The 18,080-nt window shown below is 56.4% G+C and overlaps 2 protein-coding genes across 23 annotated transcripts; one reads left to right on the top strand and one right to left on the bottom strand.

The window, feature by feature from the left end:
- Positions 1–2,386: 2,386 nt before the first annotated feature.
- FBXO2 (F-box protein 2) lies at positions 2,387–8,482 on the bottom strand. Its single transcript, XM_005544800.4, has 6 exons — positions 8,369–8,482; positions 4,470–4,838; positions 3,942–4,071; positions 3,777–3,872; positions 3,094–3,232; positions 2,387–2,850 (listed from the first exon to the last, which is right to left on the bottom strand). Exons 1-6 carry the CDS (start codon positions 8,388–8,390, stop codon positions 2,716–2,718), a joined length of 891 nt encoding a protein of 296 aa, XP_005544857.2. The 5' UTR covers positions 8,391–8,482; the 3' UTR covers positions 2,387–2,715.
- FBXO44 (F-box protein 44) lies at positions 8,445–17,778 on the top strand. Of its 22 annotated transcripts, none has more exons than XM_074020240.1 (8): positions 8,950–9,025; positions 9,401–9,763; positions 9,873–10,167; positions 13,034–13,160; positions 13,302–13,397; positions 13,505–13,640; positions 15,938–16,116; positions 17,619–17,778. In XM_074020240.1, the coding sequence occupies exons 3-7, from the start codon at positions 9,903–9,905 to the stop codon at positions 16,079–16,081; spliced, it is 768 nt and encodes a 255-aa protein (XP_073876341.1). In that variant the 5' UTR covers positions 8,950–9,025; positions 9,401–9,763; positions 9,873–9,902; the 3' UTR covers positions 16,082–16,116; positions 17,619–17,778. The 22 variants fall into 22 exon arrangements, with proteins under 22 accessions (XP_065385991.1, XP_065385986.1, XP_045236723.1 ...); XM_074020247.1 differs by having other exon boundaries at positions 9,397–9,763; XM_065529919.1 differs by lacking the exon at positions 8,950–9,025 and adding an exon at positions 8,445–8,634 and having other exon boundaries at positions 9,654–9,763; positions 15,938–17,778.
- The last annotated feature ends 302 nt before the right edge of the window (positions 17,779–18,080 follow it).

Here is an 18,080-nt window from a genome sequence, read left to right as displayed (position 1 = left end):
AGCTAAGAGCACTCACTTAGGAGCCAGATGTGCCTGGACAGGAGCTTCTGCTTCTCCAGTTACTCTGTATCACTTGCCAGGAAACCGTAAAAGGGATGGCCATGCGCTCTCCCGTCCCACCTCTGACTGGACTGTGGGGTGGTGTAATAGGAAGTGCCCTATGCCCAGGGAGCCTTCTGGCCCGCCTCACACAGCCCTTTGAAGGCTGAGAAGCAGTTGTCTTATCTTCTTAACCTAAACACCACTGGTGTATCTGATGTCCCTCTACTGACAGGGAGAGTGAGTCTGAGGCCCCTCTGGTCTCCTCTGAGGGCCCCATGCCCTGGGGAGAGGCCACAGCAGGCTCAGGGCCTCTGGGCTTCCGGGCAGGGCTTCTGGATCCTTCCTCAGGCTCTTGGCTGCAGGTGGCCTTCTGGTTTTGCACCTACCTCCCACCCCTCCCCCTGCCTTCCTGGCTGCCCTGCTTCCCCTGTCCCTGGTCGGTCCGTTGTGAGCCCAGAGGCCTCTCCTGCCTCGCTCCATGCCTGTTCCCGCCCTTGGCTTTGGTTTCTGGCCACAGACACTGCACCTCCTGTAACTGCATCAGCAGCCCAGGGCCCCACACTCTCTATGGGCCTCTTTCCTGAATGTTCCATGGGCGCCTGAAAACTCAGGGGCGCCCCCCTCCACCTACAGCACCTTCCGCACCCCCCACATTCCAGTGCTGACCTCCAGTACTCACGGGTACCCCTACCTGACCTCCTGGCCCCTCACGCCCACGACCTGTCTCCATCTTCAGTTTCCTCCCATAGCCTACTGCGGGCTCCAGTCCTTTCTCCACTCACCCCATCCCCTATTAACCTGGCTCCCCACACGCCCACCCTTAGTCTCCCACCCCTAAGCATGGGAGTTCATGGGGTGAGCCTGTTCCTCCATAGCCCTTCATCAAGCTGGACCCCGAGGGCAAAGCATCAGTTCCTTTGTCTGATTGGCAGCTCCGGTGAACATGGACTGTGCCTTCCCCACCAGACTGAAATCCCCTAAACAGGACAGAGGGCGTCCTTGTGGAAGAGGCTACGCCTCTCCCTTGAAACTGAGAGTTTTCTGAAGTCAAAGTTTTGTCTCCCTTGTCAGACTGAGGATGTCCCCAGAGCAGGGGCTGCATCTCCACCACTGCACTGGAGGGCCCAGGACACTGGCTCCCCCTCCCCTGGGGTCCTACCCTTCATGTGGCCAGGCTTCTGATTCTTCCTGCGAACGAGTCTCTTATTCCCCGCTGTAACTTCAGGGCCCCCACATATGACCTGGCCTGGGGTTGGGGCTCTGGGAATTGTAAGTAAATGAACGAGTGAAGGAATGAACAATTGCAGGCAGGCCCCAGCTTGACCCCTGCAATCCCACCAGACCAGAAGGTAGCATCAGGGTTCAGAACCAAAGCAAAGCTGGAGGCTCTCAGTGATTTTATTGGTCTCCATTTCAGGAGAGAAGGGCAGAGGGTTCCAGGCTCTTCAAATGCCCGCCCCCAGGACCAGCAGCTGACAGTCTCTGGAAGGGGCTGGGGTGGCCGGAAGGAGCGTGCCGGAGCACAGAGTCTGGCACAATGCCCTCCCCACCTCCCTTCCCCCAGGCCAATGGCTGGGCCAACCTCTGGGCCAGGCTTGGAAAAGGGCCAATGAGACCAGATGCTAATGACTCCAGAGGGTGGGCATGAACTAAGAGAAACTCCAAACCAACCCTTTTTGTGCTTCCCCATCCCCACCTCCCATCCCCCACCCCAGGCCCCTCAACTCTATCCCTGGGCCCAAGAGAACTGGTACCGTAGACCCTAGCACAGTCCACACCCACCCCAGTTGCCAATCAGACAAAGGAACTGACACCTTGCCCTAGGGGCCCAGCTTGATGAAGGGCTGTGGAGGCTTGGGGAAGGTGAGGACACTATGGACTAAGTTAAGGCCTATCTACTCCCAGCCTCTACCCTTCCAAGCATCTGAGGGAGGGTAGAAGCAGGGCCACTCAGGGCTCTACCCACATGCTGCTATTGGTCACCTGGGCCCTGAGAACTGGTACACCCCCAACCCCACTCTGCCTTTAGTAAAGGATGGGGGATCATAGCAAGGCCTAGGATAATCACTGGACCAGGAAAGGCCTGGAGGGCAGCCCCCCCAACATGCCCTTTTCTGGCCTCTGGGCAGCTTGGGTGTCGGTCAGGCGCCAGGCTCAGCTCACCCTTCCTTGGTCTCACAATCCCAGCTTTGTCCTGCCTGGCAGGGCCAGGCCCAGCTGGCTCCATACTGGCCCAAGGGCCGCTGGAAACCAGAGCAACTGGAGCCCTACCAAGTATTTTTCCAGGCTATGCCGGGGGCCCTCAGGAGACAGAAAATGATGGGAAGGGAGCAGCGTTCATCCATTTGTTCATTCATTCCTTCCTTGGACAAATAATATTTATTGAGAGCCCACTTTGTGGCAGGCAGTGTGCTAGATGCAAGGGGTTCAGCAGTGGGTCCAGTCCAAGCCCACGCCCTCACGGATCTACGTTCTAGAAGCCGGCTACCTAAGCAAACCTATGCCAACAAAACTTCTCTCTCCCTGCTCAGGGGCTGGGCTCGGAGCAAGGGATGGGAGGAGGATGTGTGGCTTGGGGAAGGCAAGGACGCTATGAACTAAGTTAAGGCCTATCTACCCCCGGCCTTTGCCCCTCCAGGCAGCTGGGGGTGGGTGGAGGCAGGGCCGGGCCGCTCAGGGTTCTACCCACACGCTGCTGTTGGTCACCCGAGCCCCGAACCAGCCCTTCCAGTAGACGGAGTCCTGCCCCCCGTGCTCGAAGCGGACGAAGCGGACGCCCGGCCCGTAGTCGGTGAAGGTGTGGGAGATCTGGGGGCGGAGGTAAGAAGAGTCAGCCTCAGAGGTCCAGAGGCCTCCCCTGCCGCCCCACCCCAGCACACCGACCGACCTGCAGCTCCCCCATTCGGTTTCTCGGCAGTATTCAGAGTTCTCTCCACCACCCGGTGACCATCTCAGCCCTGCCCAGCCCAGGCGCGCCGCGGGCGGGGTCTCCTTAAGTCACGCCCCTGACGTCCAGGCCCCACGCCTCCGCCCTGGGTCCCCCAGGCTCACCTCCATCCAGCCCCCGCCGTCACTGTCTTGGGGCACTGCCACCTGCCCGCTGCTGAACTCAGCCAGCACGTCCTCGTGCTCGGACAGTAGCTTCACGGTGAGCTCGTACAGGCAACCAGCGTCGCTGCGGCCCGAGTACCTGCTCAGAGGGAGGGAGGGAGGGAGGTGGGGGGCGGGGGGTGGGGTGGGGGCATGGCCTCAGCCCTGCTGAACACGTCCTGGGGACAGGGATTTCCACAAAAGTCCTCCTGTGCGCCCAACATCCCTGTCGGCCAGCACTGCCAGTGCTCCGAGTTTACAGATAAGGGAAACAAGGCCAGCAAGAGAAAGTGACAGTCCAAGAACGAAACACAAGGACTACATTCCAGGTTGGCCGGACCCCAGCTTGGGGCCAAAGCCAGTCCACAGAGTGGCCTTTGGTTTGGACCGCAGACTGATTTTGAAATATATACATTACATACAAACATATATATGTGCATATATTTGCCAACAATTAAAACTCAGGAGGGGAGGTGGGTTTCCAGGTTCTCCTGAAGCTGTCTACTTTGCAGACCCGTGGCCCACGTGGCCTCAACCCCTGCAGTGGGGAGGCAGCATCCCTGGGGGGGGGGAGTCCCCAGCTGGCTCACCCCTCTGCCTTACCCCACTCCTCCCAGCCCCATGCCACCCCAGGGCCCTCTCACCAGTCCTTCACCACGATGGCCGGCTGAGTCGTGTCCAGCAGCTCCTCCCAGTAGCCCTCAGCCTGCAGGTCAATGATCTGCGCTTTGCGACACCACCTGGGAGAACTGGAGTTAGAACAGTGCGGACGCTCCCCCTTCCCCCCTCCTCCACCCCCTTCTCCTTACTCGAAGGAGGAGGCGAAGTACTTCTTGACGCTCTCGTCGTGGGTGAACTCCACCCCACTGTCTCCAGGCAGCTCCTCCACCCTCCAGCCGTCCCCGCCATGCTCCACATCACACCAGCCCTCCAAGTCCTCTGTAGGGACACGACAGCCCCACCCTGGTCACTCAGTCCCTGCTAAGGCTGTGGCAGGGCTGGCTCTTGCCACTATGTGGAGGTGGGCAGGGCAAAGGTGGCACTTGGTGTCTGGGTGGGCAGATGATGAATGAGAGAGTGAACCAGTGGGCACTTTCTAAATCTGCCTCCTGGCAGGTATGTCCCCCATCCCGCCCTGCTCCAGCTGGCTGAGGGTGGGAGGAGCCGGGAGACCCCAGGACGCAGGTGGCCAGCGAGGTACAGTAATAGACAGCCTTGGGGCTACCCATTGCTGGCACTGAGCCAGGCGCTTCCATTTCTCCCTCAAAGCCAGCCGGCGCCATTTCGGCCCATTTCGCAGCAGGGGAAGCTGAGCTCGCCCGGCGAGGGCTTCTCACCTTCCCCGCATGGGTTGCGCAGAAGGTTGCGGCGCCGCTTGCTCAAGAAGTAGAACTGCTGCCAGTGGTCGCGCTCCTCCTCCGCGCCGCCCTCGGGCACCAGCCCCTCCTGCTGGCACTTGAGCAGCCACAGCGGGGCGCCGTCCACCAGCTCCTTCCAGCGCAGGCACACCAGGCGGCAGGCCTGCACCAGCTCGGCGGCCGGGAGTGCGGCTAGCACGCGCAGCAGCAGCGGCTCGGGCAGCTCGTCCAGGTACGCGGCGGCCACCGCCTCCTCCTCCTCCTCTTGGTCCTCCGGCCGCTCCTCCTCAGCGCTCGCCTCGTCCGGCTGCTCCTCCGGGCTTGCCTCCTCGGGCTGCCCCACGCTTTCTGCAGGCAGGGGTGGGTGGGGGGTTGTGATTCCCCCACCCTGTACCCCTCCAGACCCCAGGACTGCAATGTGCCCATATCCTCCCCCACCCACCTTGGGACAATCCACAGCTGGGGTCGGAGATTCTGTAACTACAGACTGGTGCCCAAGGAAGAAGGCCACAGGGCCAGGGACCAACCCTGGATCAGCCCCTAAGTCCAAAGAGGTGCCTCAGACGCCTGTTTCCTCTGCTGGACCAGTAAAGCCCAGGCCTGGGCAGATGGCAGCAAGGATCATATTTTTATTATTAATGACATCCATCTATAGCACTGTACAATGCTTCACACCGGAACTTCTTTCATCCTCCCAACCACCCTCTGAGATCCCTGCTCTCCTCACCTCCTCAGGAAGCCTTCCGGGATTTCCCCCTATGACACCTTCTCACAGCCCTTCCTAGCTTTTGTCTTGTGGTGTGATCCTATGATAAACGCCTGTCTCTGGACCATACGGAGCTTCACGAGGGCCAGAACATGGTCTGGAAAACACAGCTTCATGTCCTGTGCCTGGCATCTGGCACTTTCCCTGGTCTGTTGTCAGGAACTCATGTTTTGGGGGTACTCGGCAAGTGTTAGCCACTGTCCAAAGCATTTCAACTTCATTTACTCTTTAAATCCTCATACCATTTCTTTGAGGTTGCTCTTATTGCTGTCTTTATTTCATTGATGAGGAAACTGAGGCACAGAGAGGTGAAACAGCCCAGGATCACACAGCTAATCAGTGGTTGGAGCCTGGATTTGAACCCAGACAGCCTGGCTCCAGAGCCATCTTAAACCACCACAGCCTCCACGAACTAATTCACTGAATTAGTAGGCAGTGTTAGGATTCTGACTTTTTTTTTTTTTTTTTTTTTTGAGATGGAATCTCGCTTGCTCTGTCACTACACTCCAGGCTGGAGTGCAGTGGCATGATCTCGGCTCACTGCGACCTCTGCCTCCTGGGTAGCTGGAAGCTGAGAAGCGAGTCTTCTGCCTCAGTTTCCCAAGTAGCTGGGATTACACGCATGTGCCACCACACCTGGCTAAATTTTGTATTTTTAGTAGAGATGGGGTTTCGCCATGTTGGCCTGGCTGGTCTCAAACTCCTGACCTCAGGTGATCCACCCACCTAGGCCTCCCAAAGTGCTAGGATTAAAGGCATCAGCCGCCACGCCCGGCTGACTTTTATTTTTAAAGATAGGATCTCACTCTGTTGCCCAGGCTGGCCTCAACTCCTGTACTCAAGCAACTCCTGTACTCAACTCCTGCCTCGGCCTCCTAAAGTGCTGGGATTACAGTCATGCTCCACTGCACCAAGGCCAGGATTTTGACTTTGCAGGTGCAAATATTCAGGCTCAGGGATTAAGTGACTTGTTGAAGGACATACTGCCAGTATTTAGGGAAGGGGACATGGGACCTGGAGCCTTCAGGGGCTGGAGAACAGAGCCCAGAAACCCAGCTGTCCCCAGCTATTGTGTGATTTGGGGATGAGGAGGGACTTATTTAAATAAACCATAACAAGCAAGGAGATGACATAGGGCCTTGGGGAAGGAAACTGTCTCTACCTCCTTTTCCCATCCTTGGCCCTCAGTTTTCTCATCTGTAAATGGGAGTAATCATTGTGCTAGGCCATACAAACAGGACAGATGTCCAAATCCCCTGACGAGGGGGACAAGAGCATTCTGAATTGTAAGGAGGCAGGCAGATGTCACCGCAGTAGCCGGACTGTCTCTTGGATCCCAGTTGGCTTCAGCGGGGCCGTCACAGCCTTGAGTAAGTGGACACCGAGTGCCCCAGATGCCTGGATGAGGGAGAGCCAGTGAGGAGGAGACAGGGCCACTCTGGGTGATCAGGAAGACTACAGCTCTCAGACCTACGATGGGGAGCTCCCATGGGCTAGGCCCTGGAGAGTCAAGGCGGTGGTGGGAACAGGCCAGGCACTGGGGAAGGGGACAGGTGGCAGGGTCCAGACCCAAGTCTCCAGGCCCACCAGCCCTTAACCTCCTCACATGCAGCTTCTCCTCCCTGCCCAACACACAGTCGGGCCCTTGAGAGCTTTCGCAGAGCCCAGAGCACACAGCGAGTCCTCAGTCAATCTTACTGAGTGAACCACATTGAACACAGCACTTCTCCTTCCTTATTAGCATTTTTTTTGGCCACATCTTTATGATGTGGGGATTTACACCTGCCCCTTTGGCAAAGAGGAAACAGAGGCCAAAAGGGGCTTAACAGCTTCTCCCAGACCACATCGCAGAACAGCAGGAAGACAGAGGAAAATGCCAAGCCCTGAAGCCACATCGCCTGCCCAGGCAGATGCCCACAGCTCTCTGGGGAGCTGGGCCCAGTGTCCTCACCTCTCCAGCCCTCCCCTCCGGCCCTGGCCCCATCGGACACCTGATGCTCCCCGAAAGGTGCACCTCACCCAGTCCCCTCTTCTGGCCCCGGGGCCTGGCACTCAAGGCCCCAGATCCAATTACAGCTCCCCCCACCCTCTCTCTTACACACACAACTCCCCACATTGTTGTCAGCAGAAAGTTATCTGGCCCCTGGAAGCTGCCTGCCTGCGAGGCTGATTCACTCACCTGGAGTGGGCCCCAGAGTCCAGGGAATAGCTGAGCCCTGGGAAAAAGCAGGAGCCAGTTCTGGAACCCTACAGAGGGTGTGGCCAGAAGGCCGTGGATTGGGAGCAAGGGCTGCAGGAGCTGGGATTTTCAGGGCTGGAGGTGGGGGGAATGGGGGGTGGGGGGGGCCAGAGCTTTCATCAGTCTGTTTGCCACCGCATACCCCAAGCAATGCCCACCCCGAGCTGGACCTGATGAGGAAAGAGTGAGGGCTGTCTGCAGGCAGGTCTTGTTTCCATCCTGACTCAGCAGGCAACCCCTGCAGGCCCCGCAGGGAGTTGGGCGAGTGGGGGTGAGGGGTCTTGGGTGCCAGAGAGGATGACTGGGCAGCCTGGGAAGGCTCTGAGCACCAGCCAAAGCTGCCCCCAATGCTCCCTCACCGCTGGCCCGGTCCCCACTGGGCATCTCACCACGCCGGGGAGGGGAGGGGCCGCCCCTCCAGACAAGGGAGCTCAGGAGGAAGGCAGGGATAGGTGAGGCCAGGCCAGGGACCCCAAAGAACCCACGGGGATCCAGGCGGCCCAAGGCCCTGAGCTGGAAGAGCTGATGAAAGAAAAGGCTCGCAGCCTCCGTCCCAGACGCATCCCAGGCGCCCGCCAGACAGACCCTCAGGAAGCTGGGAGGCGGGAATGTGGGGGTCCTCTCGTGCTACTTCCTGGCTAAATGGGACCCAGGAGTCCTCTCTCCCTGCCGGTCGCCTCTCAAGGCCTCCCGCCAGACCAAGATAGCAGAGAGATGTGCTCTTTGGAGACCGCCTCTAGGACTTCGCTGGCGTGAAAGTTTGCCGCGCCAGGTCTCCGGGCCCCCTCGCTCTCTGACTCCGCTCTGTGCAGCGCTCGCCCACCGACCCCATCTCCCCTCCCCGCCGCAGCGAGCGGTCCAGGCGGCGGCTACCTGGGTCACCGTCTCCGTCCATCGCTGCGGAGGGCGGTCGCGAGAGGAGGAGGAGCCGGAGCGCTGCGGGCTGCGCGAGTCCCGGGGCGGCGAGTACCGGCGCTGTCCGCGTCTGTGTCGGTCCCGGCGGCCGCGCCTCTTAAAGGCCCCCGACCCAACCCGCCCCGCCCCGCCTCTGGCCCCGCGCCCGGCCGCCCCGCAGTCCCAGCAATCGGCTCGAGGCCTGGGGCTGCGGGTTCCTCAGCGGACCCAGGAGGCTGGGAAAGGTCAGGAGGTGTTTTTGTTTAATTGGGGAGGGGTCCGATTTGGGGCATCTCCCAGCTCGCTCCTGGGGGACTGCTGGGAGGAGGCGGCGAGGGGAGGCAGGGAGAGGCTGGGTCAGGCCGAGGGTGCGGGGCGGGTGGCCCAAGCGTAGTCGGGGGATAGGAGGCGCCTTCCGCCCCACCCCCAACACCAGGTAATTTTCCTACGACGCGGCGGGGGGCGCGTCCCTGGCCCAGCGCTGCGCGGGGCGGGGCCCTGGGCGCGGGGGCGGGGCGCTGGGCTCGGGGGCGGGGCCTGGAGGGCCGGGGCGGAGCCTCACTTCCCCGGCAAGCGCAGGTCCAGGCGGTGCAGCTTGGGCGGCCCAGCGGATCGTGCCGCTGCAGCCGAGCGCAGGTGACCGGCAGGAGGGGGCGCGGGGGGCGCCGGGGAGGGGGCGCGGCTGGGCGGGGGCTGCCGGGAAGGCTCCTGGGTTCCCGGTCGCGCCGCAGTTGCCGAGGGAGGCCCGGCACCGACCAGGCCCAGGCCGCCGGGCCTGAACTGGCTGCGCGGCGCGGCCGCGAACGAGAGCTGGGGTCGCCATCGATGTGCAGGGGTCGGAGCCCAGACTTTGGGGGACATTTTAAAGCACAGCGTGGGAAGGGGAGGCTACAGGCGCGCTGGCAGACTTGGGGTGGAGGAGCCCAGCCGCGGGGCTGGGGGTGGGGGTAGGGAGTAGGGAGATAGGAAGGGCCCTTCCCTGTCGCCCACCCTCTTGCCACTCCCAGCTAGGCAGGAGGTCATGTCCTCTGAGATCCTGAGAAGGTGGCTGCAGCCCTTTGGACCTCCGGGGGAGGCAGTAATAATTAGCCTCCTCCTCCCATCATGTTCCGAGGATGGGAGAAAGGATGGTGACGACACTGGAGGCCTGGGGTGCTCTGCCGGGCTGCGCATAGACTGTCTGGCTTACTGAAAAAGGCTGGCCCTGGAATCAAAGAAGATCCCGGCTCCTTCCCCCTCTGCCCTTATTTTTGACCTTGGGCAGTGCCTTCCACCTTTGTTGTGAGAAGCCAGAGAAAAAAAATCAGAGCTCACCTTTTATTAAAGTACCTGATATGCCCTAAGCTCCTTGGACCGCCCCAGTGACCCCTGGAGGTAAGGTACCCATTTACAGAGAGGGAAACTGAGGCTGGGAGAGGCACTATGACTCTCCCGAGATAAATGACAGAGCAGGGATGAGGCCTGCAGCATAGCTTTTCAACAGCCACAGGAGGGTATCCAGAAGCCACTAGCCATGGCTGTGGGGAACATCAACGAGCTGCCCGAGAACATCCTGCTGGAGCTGTTCACGCATGTGCCCGCCCGCCAGCTGCTGCTGAACTGCCGCCTGGTCTGCAGCCTCTGGCGGGACCTCATCGACCTGGTGACCCTCTGGAAGCGCAAGTGCCTGCGAGAGGGCTTCATCACCGAGGACTGGGACCAGCCCGTGGCCGACTGGAAGATCTTCTACTTCCTACGGAGCCTGCACAGGAACCTCCTGCACAACCCATGCGCTGAAGGTGGGGTACAGGCCGGGTCTGGCATGCCTCCAGTACACACAGTTGTAACACCAGGAAAATGTATTGAGCACTTAGTATGAGCCACGTGCTTTGGATGGTTTAACACCTTTTCTCCTCTCACAGTAACCCGAAGAGGTAGCTACTGATAGTACACACATTTTTCAGATGGGCAAACTGAGGCCAAGAGTGGTGTTTCTTATTGTTACTCTACTCTTTTTTTTTTTTCTTTTTCTTTTTTTTTTTTTTGAGACAGAGTTTCACTCTGTCACCCAGGCTGGAATACAGTGGCGCAATCGTGGCTCACTGTAACCTCCACCTCCCAGGTTCAGCCTCCCAAATAGCTGGGATTACAGGCATGCGCCACCATACCTGGCTAATTTTTTTTTTTTTTTGGATGGAATCTCGCTCTGTTGCCCAAGCTGGAGTGCAATGGTGCGATCCTGGCTCACTGCAACCTCCACCTCCCGGGTTCAAGGGATTCTCCTGCCTCAGCCTCCCGAGTAGCTGGGACTACAGGTGGGAATACAGGTGCCCGCCACCATGCCCAGCTAACTTTTTGTATTTTTAATAGAGACACGGTTTCACCATGTCTCTATTAAAATACAGGCTGGTTGTTAAACCAGCCTGTATTTGGCCAGGCTGGTGTTAAACTCCTGGCTTCAAGTGATCCGCCTGCCTTGGCCTCCCAAAGTGCTGGGATTACACGCATGAGCCACCACGCCCGGCCTCTTATTCTACTCTTTTTTTTTTTTGAGACAGAGTCTTGCTCTGCCACCCAGGCTGGAGTGCAGTGGCCGGATCTCAGCTCACTGCAATCTCCGCCTCCCGGGTTCACGCCATTCTCCTGCCTCAGCCTCCCGAGTAGCTGGGACTACAGGCGCCCACCACCTCGCCCGGCTAGTTTTTTGTATTTTTTAGTAGAGACGGGGTTTCACCGTGTCAGCCAGGATGGTCTCGATCTCCTGACCTTGTGATCCGCCTGTCTCAGCCTCCCAAAGTGCTGGGATTACAGGCTTGAGCCACCGCGCCCGGCCTCTTATTCTACTCTTAAGATTATTTCCCCAGTGACCTTTCCTAGGAAAGGGAATGTTGGCCAACTGAGACTAATTCTGCTTAAGACACAAGGCAAGGAAGTCAGAGCCATGTTTTGTTGGCCTAGTTTCTAGGCTCCAGGGTTGGGCCTACTGACATGGTCCCAGAGGGCCAAAGGGGTTTTGCTTGTGGAGGAATGGGAGATCCGGTCTTCTTCCCAGGATGTTACAACAACAGGTAAAGCAAGGTTTCTACTGATCCTTGCTTGCTGTGTTGTTGGGTAGACACTGGGATGGCATGGGAACCTCGTTTTCCACAATTTGACCAAATTCTGGAGCAAAATGATAATAAAACAACTCCTCCCAGCTGTCCATGAGCCAAATCTGGCTGAGGCATTAAGAATTGTTTTTATGTTTTTATTTATTTATTTATTTTTGAGACAGAGTTTCACTCTTGTTGCCCAGGCTGGAGTGCAATGGCACAATCTCAGCTCACCGCAACCTCCGCCTCCTGGGTTCAAGTGATTCTCCTGCCTCAGCCTCTCAAGTAGCTGAGATTACAGTCATGCGCCACCACATCCAGCTAATTTTGTATTTTTAGTGGAGATGGGGTTTCTCCATGTTGGTCAGGCTGGTCTCGAACTCCCAACTTCAGGTGATCCACCCGCCTCGGCCTCCCAAAGTGCTGGGATTACAGGTGTGAGCCACTGTGCTTGGCCTGTTTTTACATTTTTAAAGGATTATTTAAAAAAAAAAAAAGAGAGAGAGAGAGAAGAAACAACAACCAAAAAAACCATACAATAGAGATAGTTTGTGGCCCACAAGTCCTAAAATATTTTGGCACTTTGCCAAAAAAGCTTCCCAGCCCCTGTTCTTACTCCAGTTTACAGAGGAGACAACTGAGGCTCAGAGAGGGAAAGCAACTGGCCTGAGGTCACACAGCTGAGTACTGGTAGAGCTGGGACTAGACCCAGGTCTGTCTGGCCCACATCAGAGCGTTCTCCATCACAGAAGGCATCTGGGCCAGGAGCAGTGGCTCATACCTGTAATCCCAGCACTTTGGGAGGCCAAGGTGGGTGGATCATCTGAGGTCAGGAGATCAAGACCAGCCTGGCCAACATGGTGAAACCCTGCCTCTACAAAAAAATACAAAAATTAGCCAGGTATGGTGGCATGCGACTGTAATCCCAGCTATTCAGGAGGCTGAGGCAGGACAATCACTGGAACCCAGGAGGCGGAGGTTACAGTGAGCCGAGATCGCACCATTGCACTCCAGCCTGGGTGATGAGCGAAACTCTGTCTCAAAAAACAAACAACAAAAAAAAAGTTTTTATGTTTTTGAAGGGTTATAGGAAAAGAAACAACAACAAACAAAAAACTATACAATAGAGATAGCGTGTGGGCCACAAGCCCTAAAATATTTTGGCACTTTGCCAAAAAAGCTTCTCAGGCCCTGTTCTTACTCCAGTTTACAGAGGAGTCAACCAGGGGTCAGAGAGGGAAAGCAACTGGCCCAAGGTCACACAGCCGAGTGCTGGTAGAGCTGGGACTAGACCCAGGTCTGTCTGGCCCACATCAGAGCGTTCTCCATCACAGAAGAGGTCTGGTCATTCACATCACCATGTGTCTCAGGGCCCCCAGGGAAGTAACCTCCCTGTGCCTGCAACACAGGAAGCACCTAATACGCGGCGGCCATTGTGATCTGCAGTGTCCCACAGCACAGGGCTTGAGGGCAGCCGCCAAGATGCGGGCAGAGGAGTTGGGAGGAAGGGGCACTTGGGAGAAGGTGGCCACTGAGGGGCTTCCCTTCAGTGTGAACTCTGCTTTTCCATCAGAGGGGTTCGAGTTCTGGAGCCTGGATGTGAATGGAGGCGATGAGTGGAAGGTGGAGGATCTCTCTCGAGACCAGAGGAAGGAATTCCCCAATGACCAGGTCAAGAAATACTTCGTGACTTCATATTAGTAAGATCCGGGGACTTGGGGTAGGGGAAAGCCCAAATTAATTTACCCTGGGGTCCCTCCCACCCTGGAAAGGGGCAGTCCTAGCCCCTCACTGCCCTAGTGGTGAGCCCCAGCCCCTCCCACCCTTCTGCCTGCCCCCAGCACCTGCCTCAAGTCCCAGGTGGTGGACCTCAAGGCCGAAGGGTATTGGGAGGAGCTGATGGATACCACACGGCCGGACATCGAGGTCAAGGACTGGTGAGTGCCTGGGGCAAGGGTCTGGGGGGGGGCATGCCAATCAGGCGCCCCACCCCTGCCCTGCCCCCAATCTCCGAGGCCCTGATGGGCCCTCCCTCTCCCTGCAGGTTCGCAGCCAGGCCAGATTGCGGGTCCAAGTACCAGCTGTGCGTTCAGCTCCTGTCGTCCGCGCACGCGCCTCTGGGGACCTTCCAGCCAGACCCGGCAACCATCCAGCAGAAGAGCGATGCCAAGTGGAGGGAGGTGCGTGGGCCTGGGAGGCAGGGGCAGAGGCAGATTGTCCAAGGCTGAGGCTGCGGTCAGATGGGGTCTAGGTTCAGATCCAAGCTCTGCACCTTCTCACCTGTGCTTCCAATGCTCTGAGCTTCACTCACTGCTTCTGTAAAATGGGTATATAGTGCTTCCGTCATAGAGCTCTGAAAGAAATCAGTGAAATGATGCTGGCAAGGCCAGGGCCAAAAAATATTCCAAAAGGTTGGCAGGGCTCTTTGGCTCACACCTATAATCCCAGCACTTTGGGAGGCCCAGACAGCAGATCACCTGAGGTTGGGAGTTCGAGACTAGCCTGACCAACATGGAGAAACCCTGTCTTTACCAAAAATATAAAATTACCCAGGCGTAGTGGTGCATGCCAGCTACTCAGGAGGCTGAGGCAGAAGAATCGCTTGAATCCAGGAAGTGGAGGTTGCAGTGAGCCGAGATCGCACCATTGCACTCCAGCCTGGGCAACAAGAGGAAAACTCCATCTTAAAAAAAAAAAAAAGAAAAAAGAAAAAAAGAAAAAAAAATTCCAAAAGGTTGACTGTTTGACTGTTACTAATTACTAGTATTGATTATTACTGTTTTCTAGACTGGGGTCAGCAAATATTTGTTTGTTTGTTTGTTTTAATTTACTTACATATTTTTAGGGACAGGGTCTCTGTCACCCAGGCTGGCGGATTCATAGCTCACTGCAGACTCAAATTCTTAGGCTCAAGCCATCCTCCTGCCTCAGCCTCCTGAGCAGCTGGGAGTACAGGTGCGCACCACCACTAATTTAAAAAAATGTTTTTTCTTTTTTTTTTGTAGAGATAAGAGTTTTGCTTTGTTGCCCAGGCTGGTCTTGCACTCCTGGCTTCAAGTCATCCTCCTGCCTCAGCCTCCCAAAGTGCTGGAACTACAGGCATGAGCCACTGTGCCCAGCCCTAGCAAATGTTTTCTTAAAATGGCAGACATGAATATTTTAGGCTTTGCAGGTCACACTGTCTCTGTCACAATTACTCAACTCTCTAACTCTGCTGTTGTTGTGTGAAAACAGCTCTAGACAATATGTAAACGAATGGACATGGCTGTGTTCCAGTAAAACTTTATTTATAAAAACAGGCAGTGGGCCTGCAGGTCATCGTTTGCCAACCCCAGCCCTGTCTGATAGAACTTTCTGTAGTGATAGAAATGGTCTGTGTCTACACTATCCATAAAGTAGTCAGTAGCTACATGTGACCACTGAACAGTTAGTAAGATCCAGTTTCTAGTACAGCTGAGTACCTGAATTTTTTTCATCAAATTTTAATTTTTTTTTTTTTTTTTTTTTTTTTTTTTGAGATGGAGTCTCACTCTGTTGCCCAGGCTGGAGTGCAGTGGCGCCATCTCAGCTCACTACAACCTCCACCTCCCAGGTTCAAGTGATTCTCCTGCCTCAGCCTCCTGAGCAGCTGGGATTACAGGCATGCGCCACCACACCAGCTAATTTTGTATTTTTAGTAGAGACAGGGTTTCTCCGTGTTAGTCAGGCTGGTCTCAAACTCCCAACCTCAGGTGATCCACCCACCCCGGCCTGCCAAAGTACTGGGATTACAGGCGTGAGCCACCGCGCAGGGCAATTTTACTTAATTTTAGCTTAAATAATACATGTGCCCTGTGATGAGCATATTGGACATCCTTTGGCAGCTTGCAGTTTCTTTCCATTCCTTTGGGCTGAATGATAAACCTGTGGAGTGAACCAGCAGGATTTTGCTCCATTTTATAGCTGAGGAAACTGAGGCTCAGAGAAAGGAAATGATCTGTCCCAAATCACAGAGCTCAAACTAGAACTCCACTGATTTCTAGACTGGCACCAAGAACTCAGCCACTTCCTTGTTCCCCTGCCCCCCTCAGGCAGTGCCACACTCAGGGTCAGCTCCCACCCTTTTTTTTTAAGGCTCATTTTCTTTTATTTCTTTTGTTTTTTAGAGACAGGGTCTCACTCTATTGTCCAGGCTGGAGTGCAGCGGCGTGATCACAGCTCACTGCAGTCTTGAACTCCTACCTTAGCCTGTACTCCTGCCTCAGCCTGCCTGGAACTACAGGCACACATCACTGTGCCTGGATAACTTTTTTTTTTTTTTCTTGTAGAGATGGTATCTCACTATCTCTGGTTTGCAACCAAACTAGTCGCAAACTCCTGGATTCAAACAACCCTCCCAGCTCGGCCTCCCAAAGTACTAGGATTCCCGGTGTGAACCACCACACCCAGCCTGAGTCAGCTCCCTTGACCTTTCTCCCCCCTCTACCTGCCCCGCCAGGTCTCCCACACATTCTCCAACTATCCGCCCGGCGTCCGCTACATCTGGTTTCAGCACGGCGGCGTGGACACTCATTACTGGGCCGGCTGGTACGGCCCGAGGGTCACCAACAGCAGCATCACCATCGGGCCCCCGCTGCCCTGACGCCCCCTGAGCCCCCATCTGCTGAACCCTGACTGGTAAACAACTGCTGTCAGAAAACGGCTGGGCTTGGGAAGGGGAGGTGGAGGCCAGGCGTCCCCACACCTCTGACCCTTGCCCCCAGCTGCCTCTTCTTTGTGGAGCCTCTCGGCCTGGGCAGCCCTCACATGCTGGGGTGGGGGCCAGCTCTCCCCAAAAGGTCTTGACCTGAATGATGGGTGAGGAAGCCTGCATGGGCCCCTTTCAGAGATGGAGCACCTGAGATGTGAGAGGTGCGGCGTGTTCCCCTGGGCCCCTCAGAAAGTCGAGCTTGGAGGCCAGCCTGGATCTGTCTCTCCCTTCCCCGCCTGGGACCATTCTACCTGTGTTCTTGGACCCTCAGAGCAGGGACAGGCAAGACATCTGGCAAGCCTGCAGCTGCCCTGATGGTGCAGGGAGGTGACCATGTAACTCAGACCAGTCTGGAAAGCGGAGGGTGGGCTCGTGGGCCATGCTCTGCCCCTGTCTGCTGCTCCCAGTCTCTTACTCTGCCTGCCTGCTCAGAAGAGGTGGCTTTAGCCCAGAGGCTCAGGCCCGGTCTGAGATGGGCAGACCCAGAGTGGAGTGGGGTCCAGGTCAGGTGTGGATTTTCCTCACTATCAATAGAGCCTAGAAGCTAGATGGGTGCCAGGTGGGGGTCAGGTTCCCAGAGGACTGAGGGAATCCTGCACAGGATGTCCCAGGGTAGGTGGGGAGCAGGGTTGGGACCCGCTCTGACAGCTGGACACGTGAGCCCTGGATGAGTATGGTAGGGTGTTTGAAGGATCCTCTGCCCACCTCCCAAATCCAGGCCAGACCCCCTGTGGCTTGGAGAGCATTCCAAGCCCCCACCCCACCCCTAGAACTGGCATTCCCAAGACCTCTGTCTCCCACCCAGCCACCCTTGGAACGTGCCTCTTGTCCTGCTGGAAGGACAGCAGTGTTCTCCTGACCTCGCCCTACTGCATGCAGTCAAATAAAAGGTGTGCCCAGCCTAACCTGTGCCCTGTGGTTTCTGGAAGGAAAGGCAGACTTTAGGTGGTCCCGCCGGGACCTGCAGATGGTACAATGGTGTGGCTTCTGCCTAAGGTACAGAGGGGTTGGCATTTCAGGAACCAGACCATCACAGAAGCAGGTTCATGGGACAGACCCCTCAGTGAGCTGCAGGTGTCTCACCTGGCAGCCGTCCAGTACTACTAGCTTCCTCTAGAGGCCCAGCCACAGGCTGGGGTTGGGGTGTGTGGGCATCTCTGAGCAGCCCTTGAGTCCACCTTGTGCCAGATCAGCAGTGCCACCCAGGCTCTGCCTCCTGGTGTTATTCTTTGCCAAGAGCTTTACTGACATTGGATGAAGCCGAAGCATTTAGAATGGTGCCTGGCACACAGCTGGTGCTTGATATGGTTAAGCCTTGTGTCCCCACCCACACCTCATCTTGAACAGTAATCCTGGGTGTTTAGGGAAAGACCTGGTGGGAAGTGACTGGATTATGGGGGCGGTTTTCCCCATGCTGTTCTCATGATAGTGAGTTCTCACGAGATCTGATGGTTTTACAAGTGACAGTTTCCCTGGCTCCCTCCTGCTGCCACATGCTTCCGTTTCACCTTCCACCATGATTGTAAGTTTCTTGAGGCCTCCCCAGCCATATGAAACTGTAAGTCAATTAAACCTCTTTCCTTTATAAATTCCAGTCTCGAGTATTTCTTTATAGCAGTATGAACATGGACTAATATAGCACTTAATAAATACTCCTTACATTTAGCTATCTCAATCAAGGGTGGGCTAGATAAGGGCTTTGGCCAGGGCAGGATCACCATCCACCAGCCCATGGCAAACTGCAAAAGGACGGCCTTCCATGGAGAAGACGTAGCAATTAATGTGGCCTGGGCCAGTACCCTTGTGCAGTGCACACCCTGCACAACCCGTGGTGGTTGCCTGAACAAGGTGCTTGCTAATTATTTGTTGACTGATGGAAGAAATTCATGAA

The sequence above is a fragment of the Macaca fascicularis genome, chromosome 1 (genome assembly GCF_037993035.2).
Source record: "Macaca fascicularis isolate 582-1 chromosome 1, T2T-MFA8v1.1".
NCBI classification, from domain to species: Eukaryota; Metazoa; Chordata; class Mammalia; order Primates; family Cercopithecidae; genus Macaca; species Macaca fascicularis.
This window is presented reverse-complemented; position numbering and strand designations above follow the sequence as displayed.

Bases quoted from the DNA above. Each gene is read 5' to 3' on its own strand.
- FBXO44 (XM_045380788.2), top strand. From the start codon at position 9,903: ATGGCTGTGGGGAACATCAACGAGCTGCCCGAGAACATCCTGCTGGAG. The intron at 10,168-13,033 runs GTGGGGTACAGG...CTTTTCCATCAG, and splicing joins GCACAACCCATGCGCTGAAG to AGGGGTTCGAGTTCTGGAGC. The intron at 13,641-15,937 runs GTGCGTGGGCCT...CTGCCCCGCCAG, and splicing joins GCGATGCCAAGTGGAGGGAG to GTCTCCCACACATTCTCCAA.
- FBXO2 (XM_005544800.4), bottom strand. From the start codon at position 8,390: ATGGACGGAGACGGTGACCCAG. The intron at 4,839-8,368 runs GTAGCCGCCGCC...CCCTGCCTGCAG, and splicing joins GGACGGAGACGGTGACCCAG to AAAGCGTGGGGCAGCCCGAG. The intron at 2,851-3,093 runs GTGAGCCTGGGG...CTCCGCCCCCAG, and splicing joins ACGGCGGGGGCTGGATGGAG to ATCTCCCACACCTTCACCGA.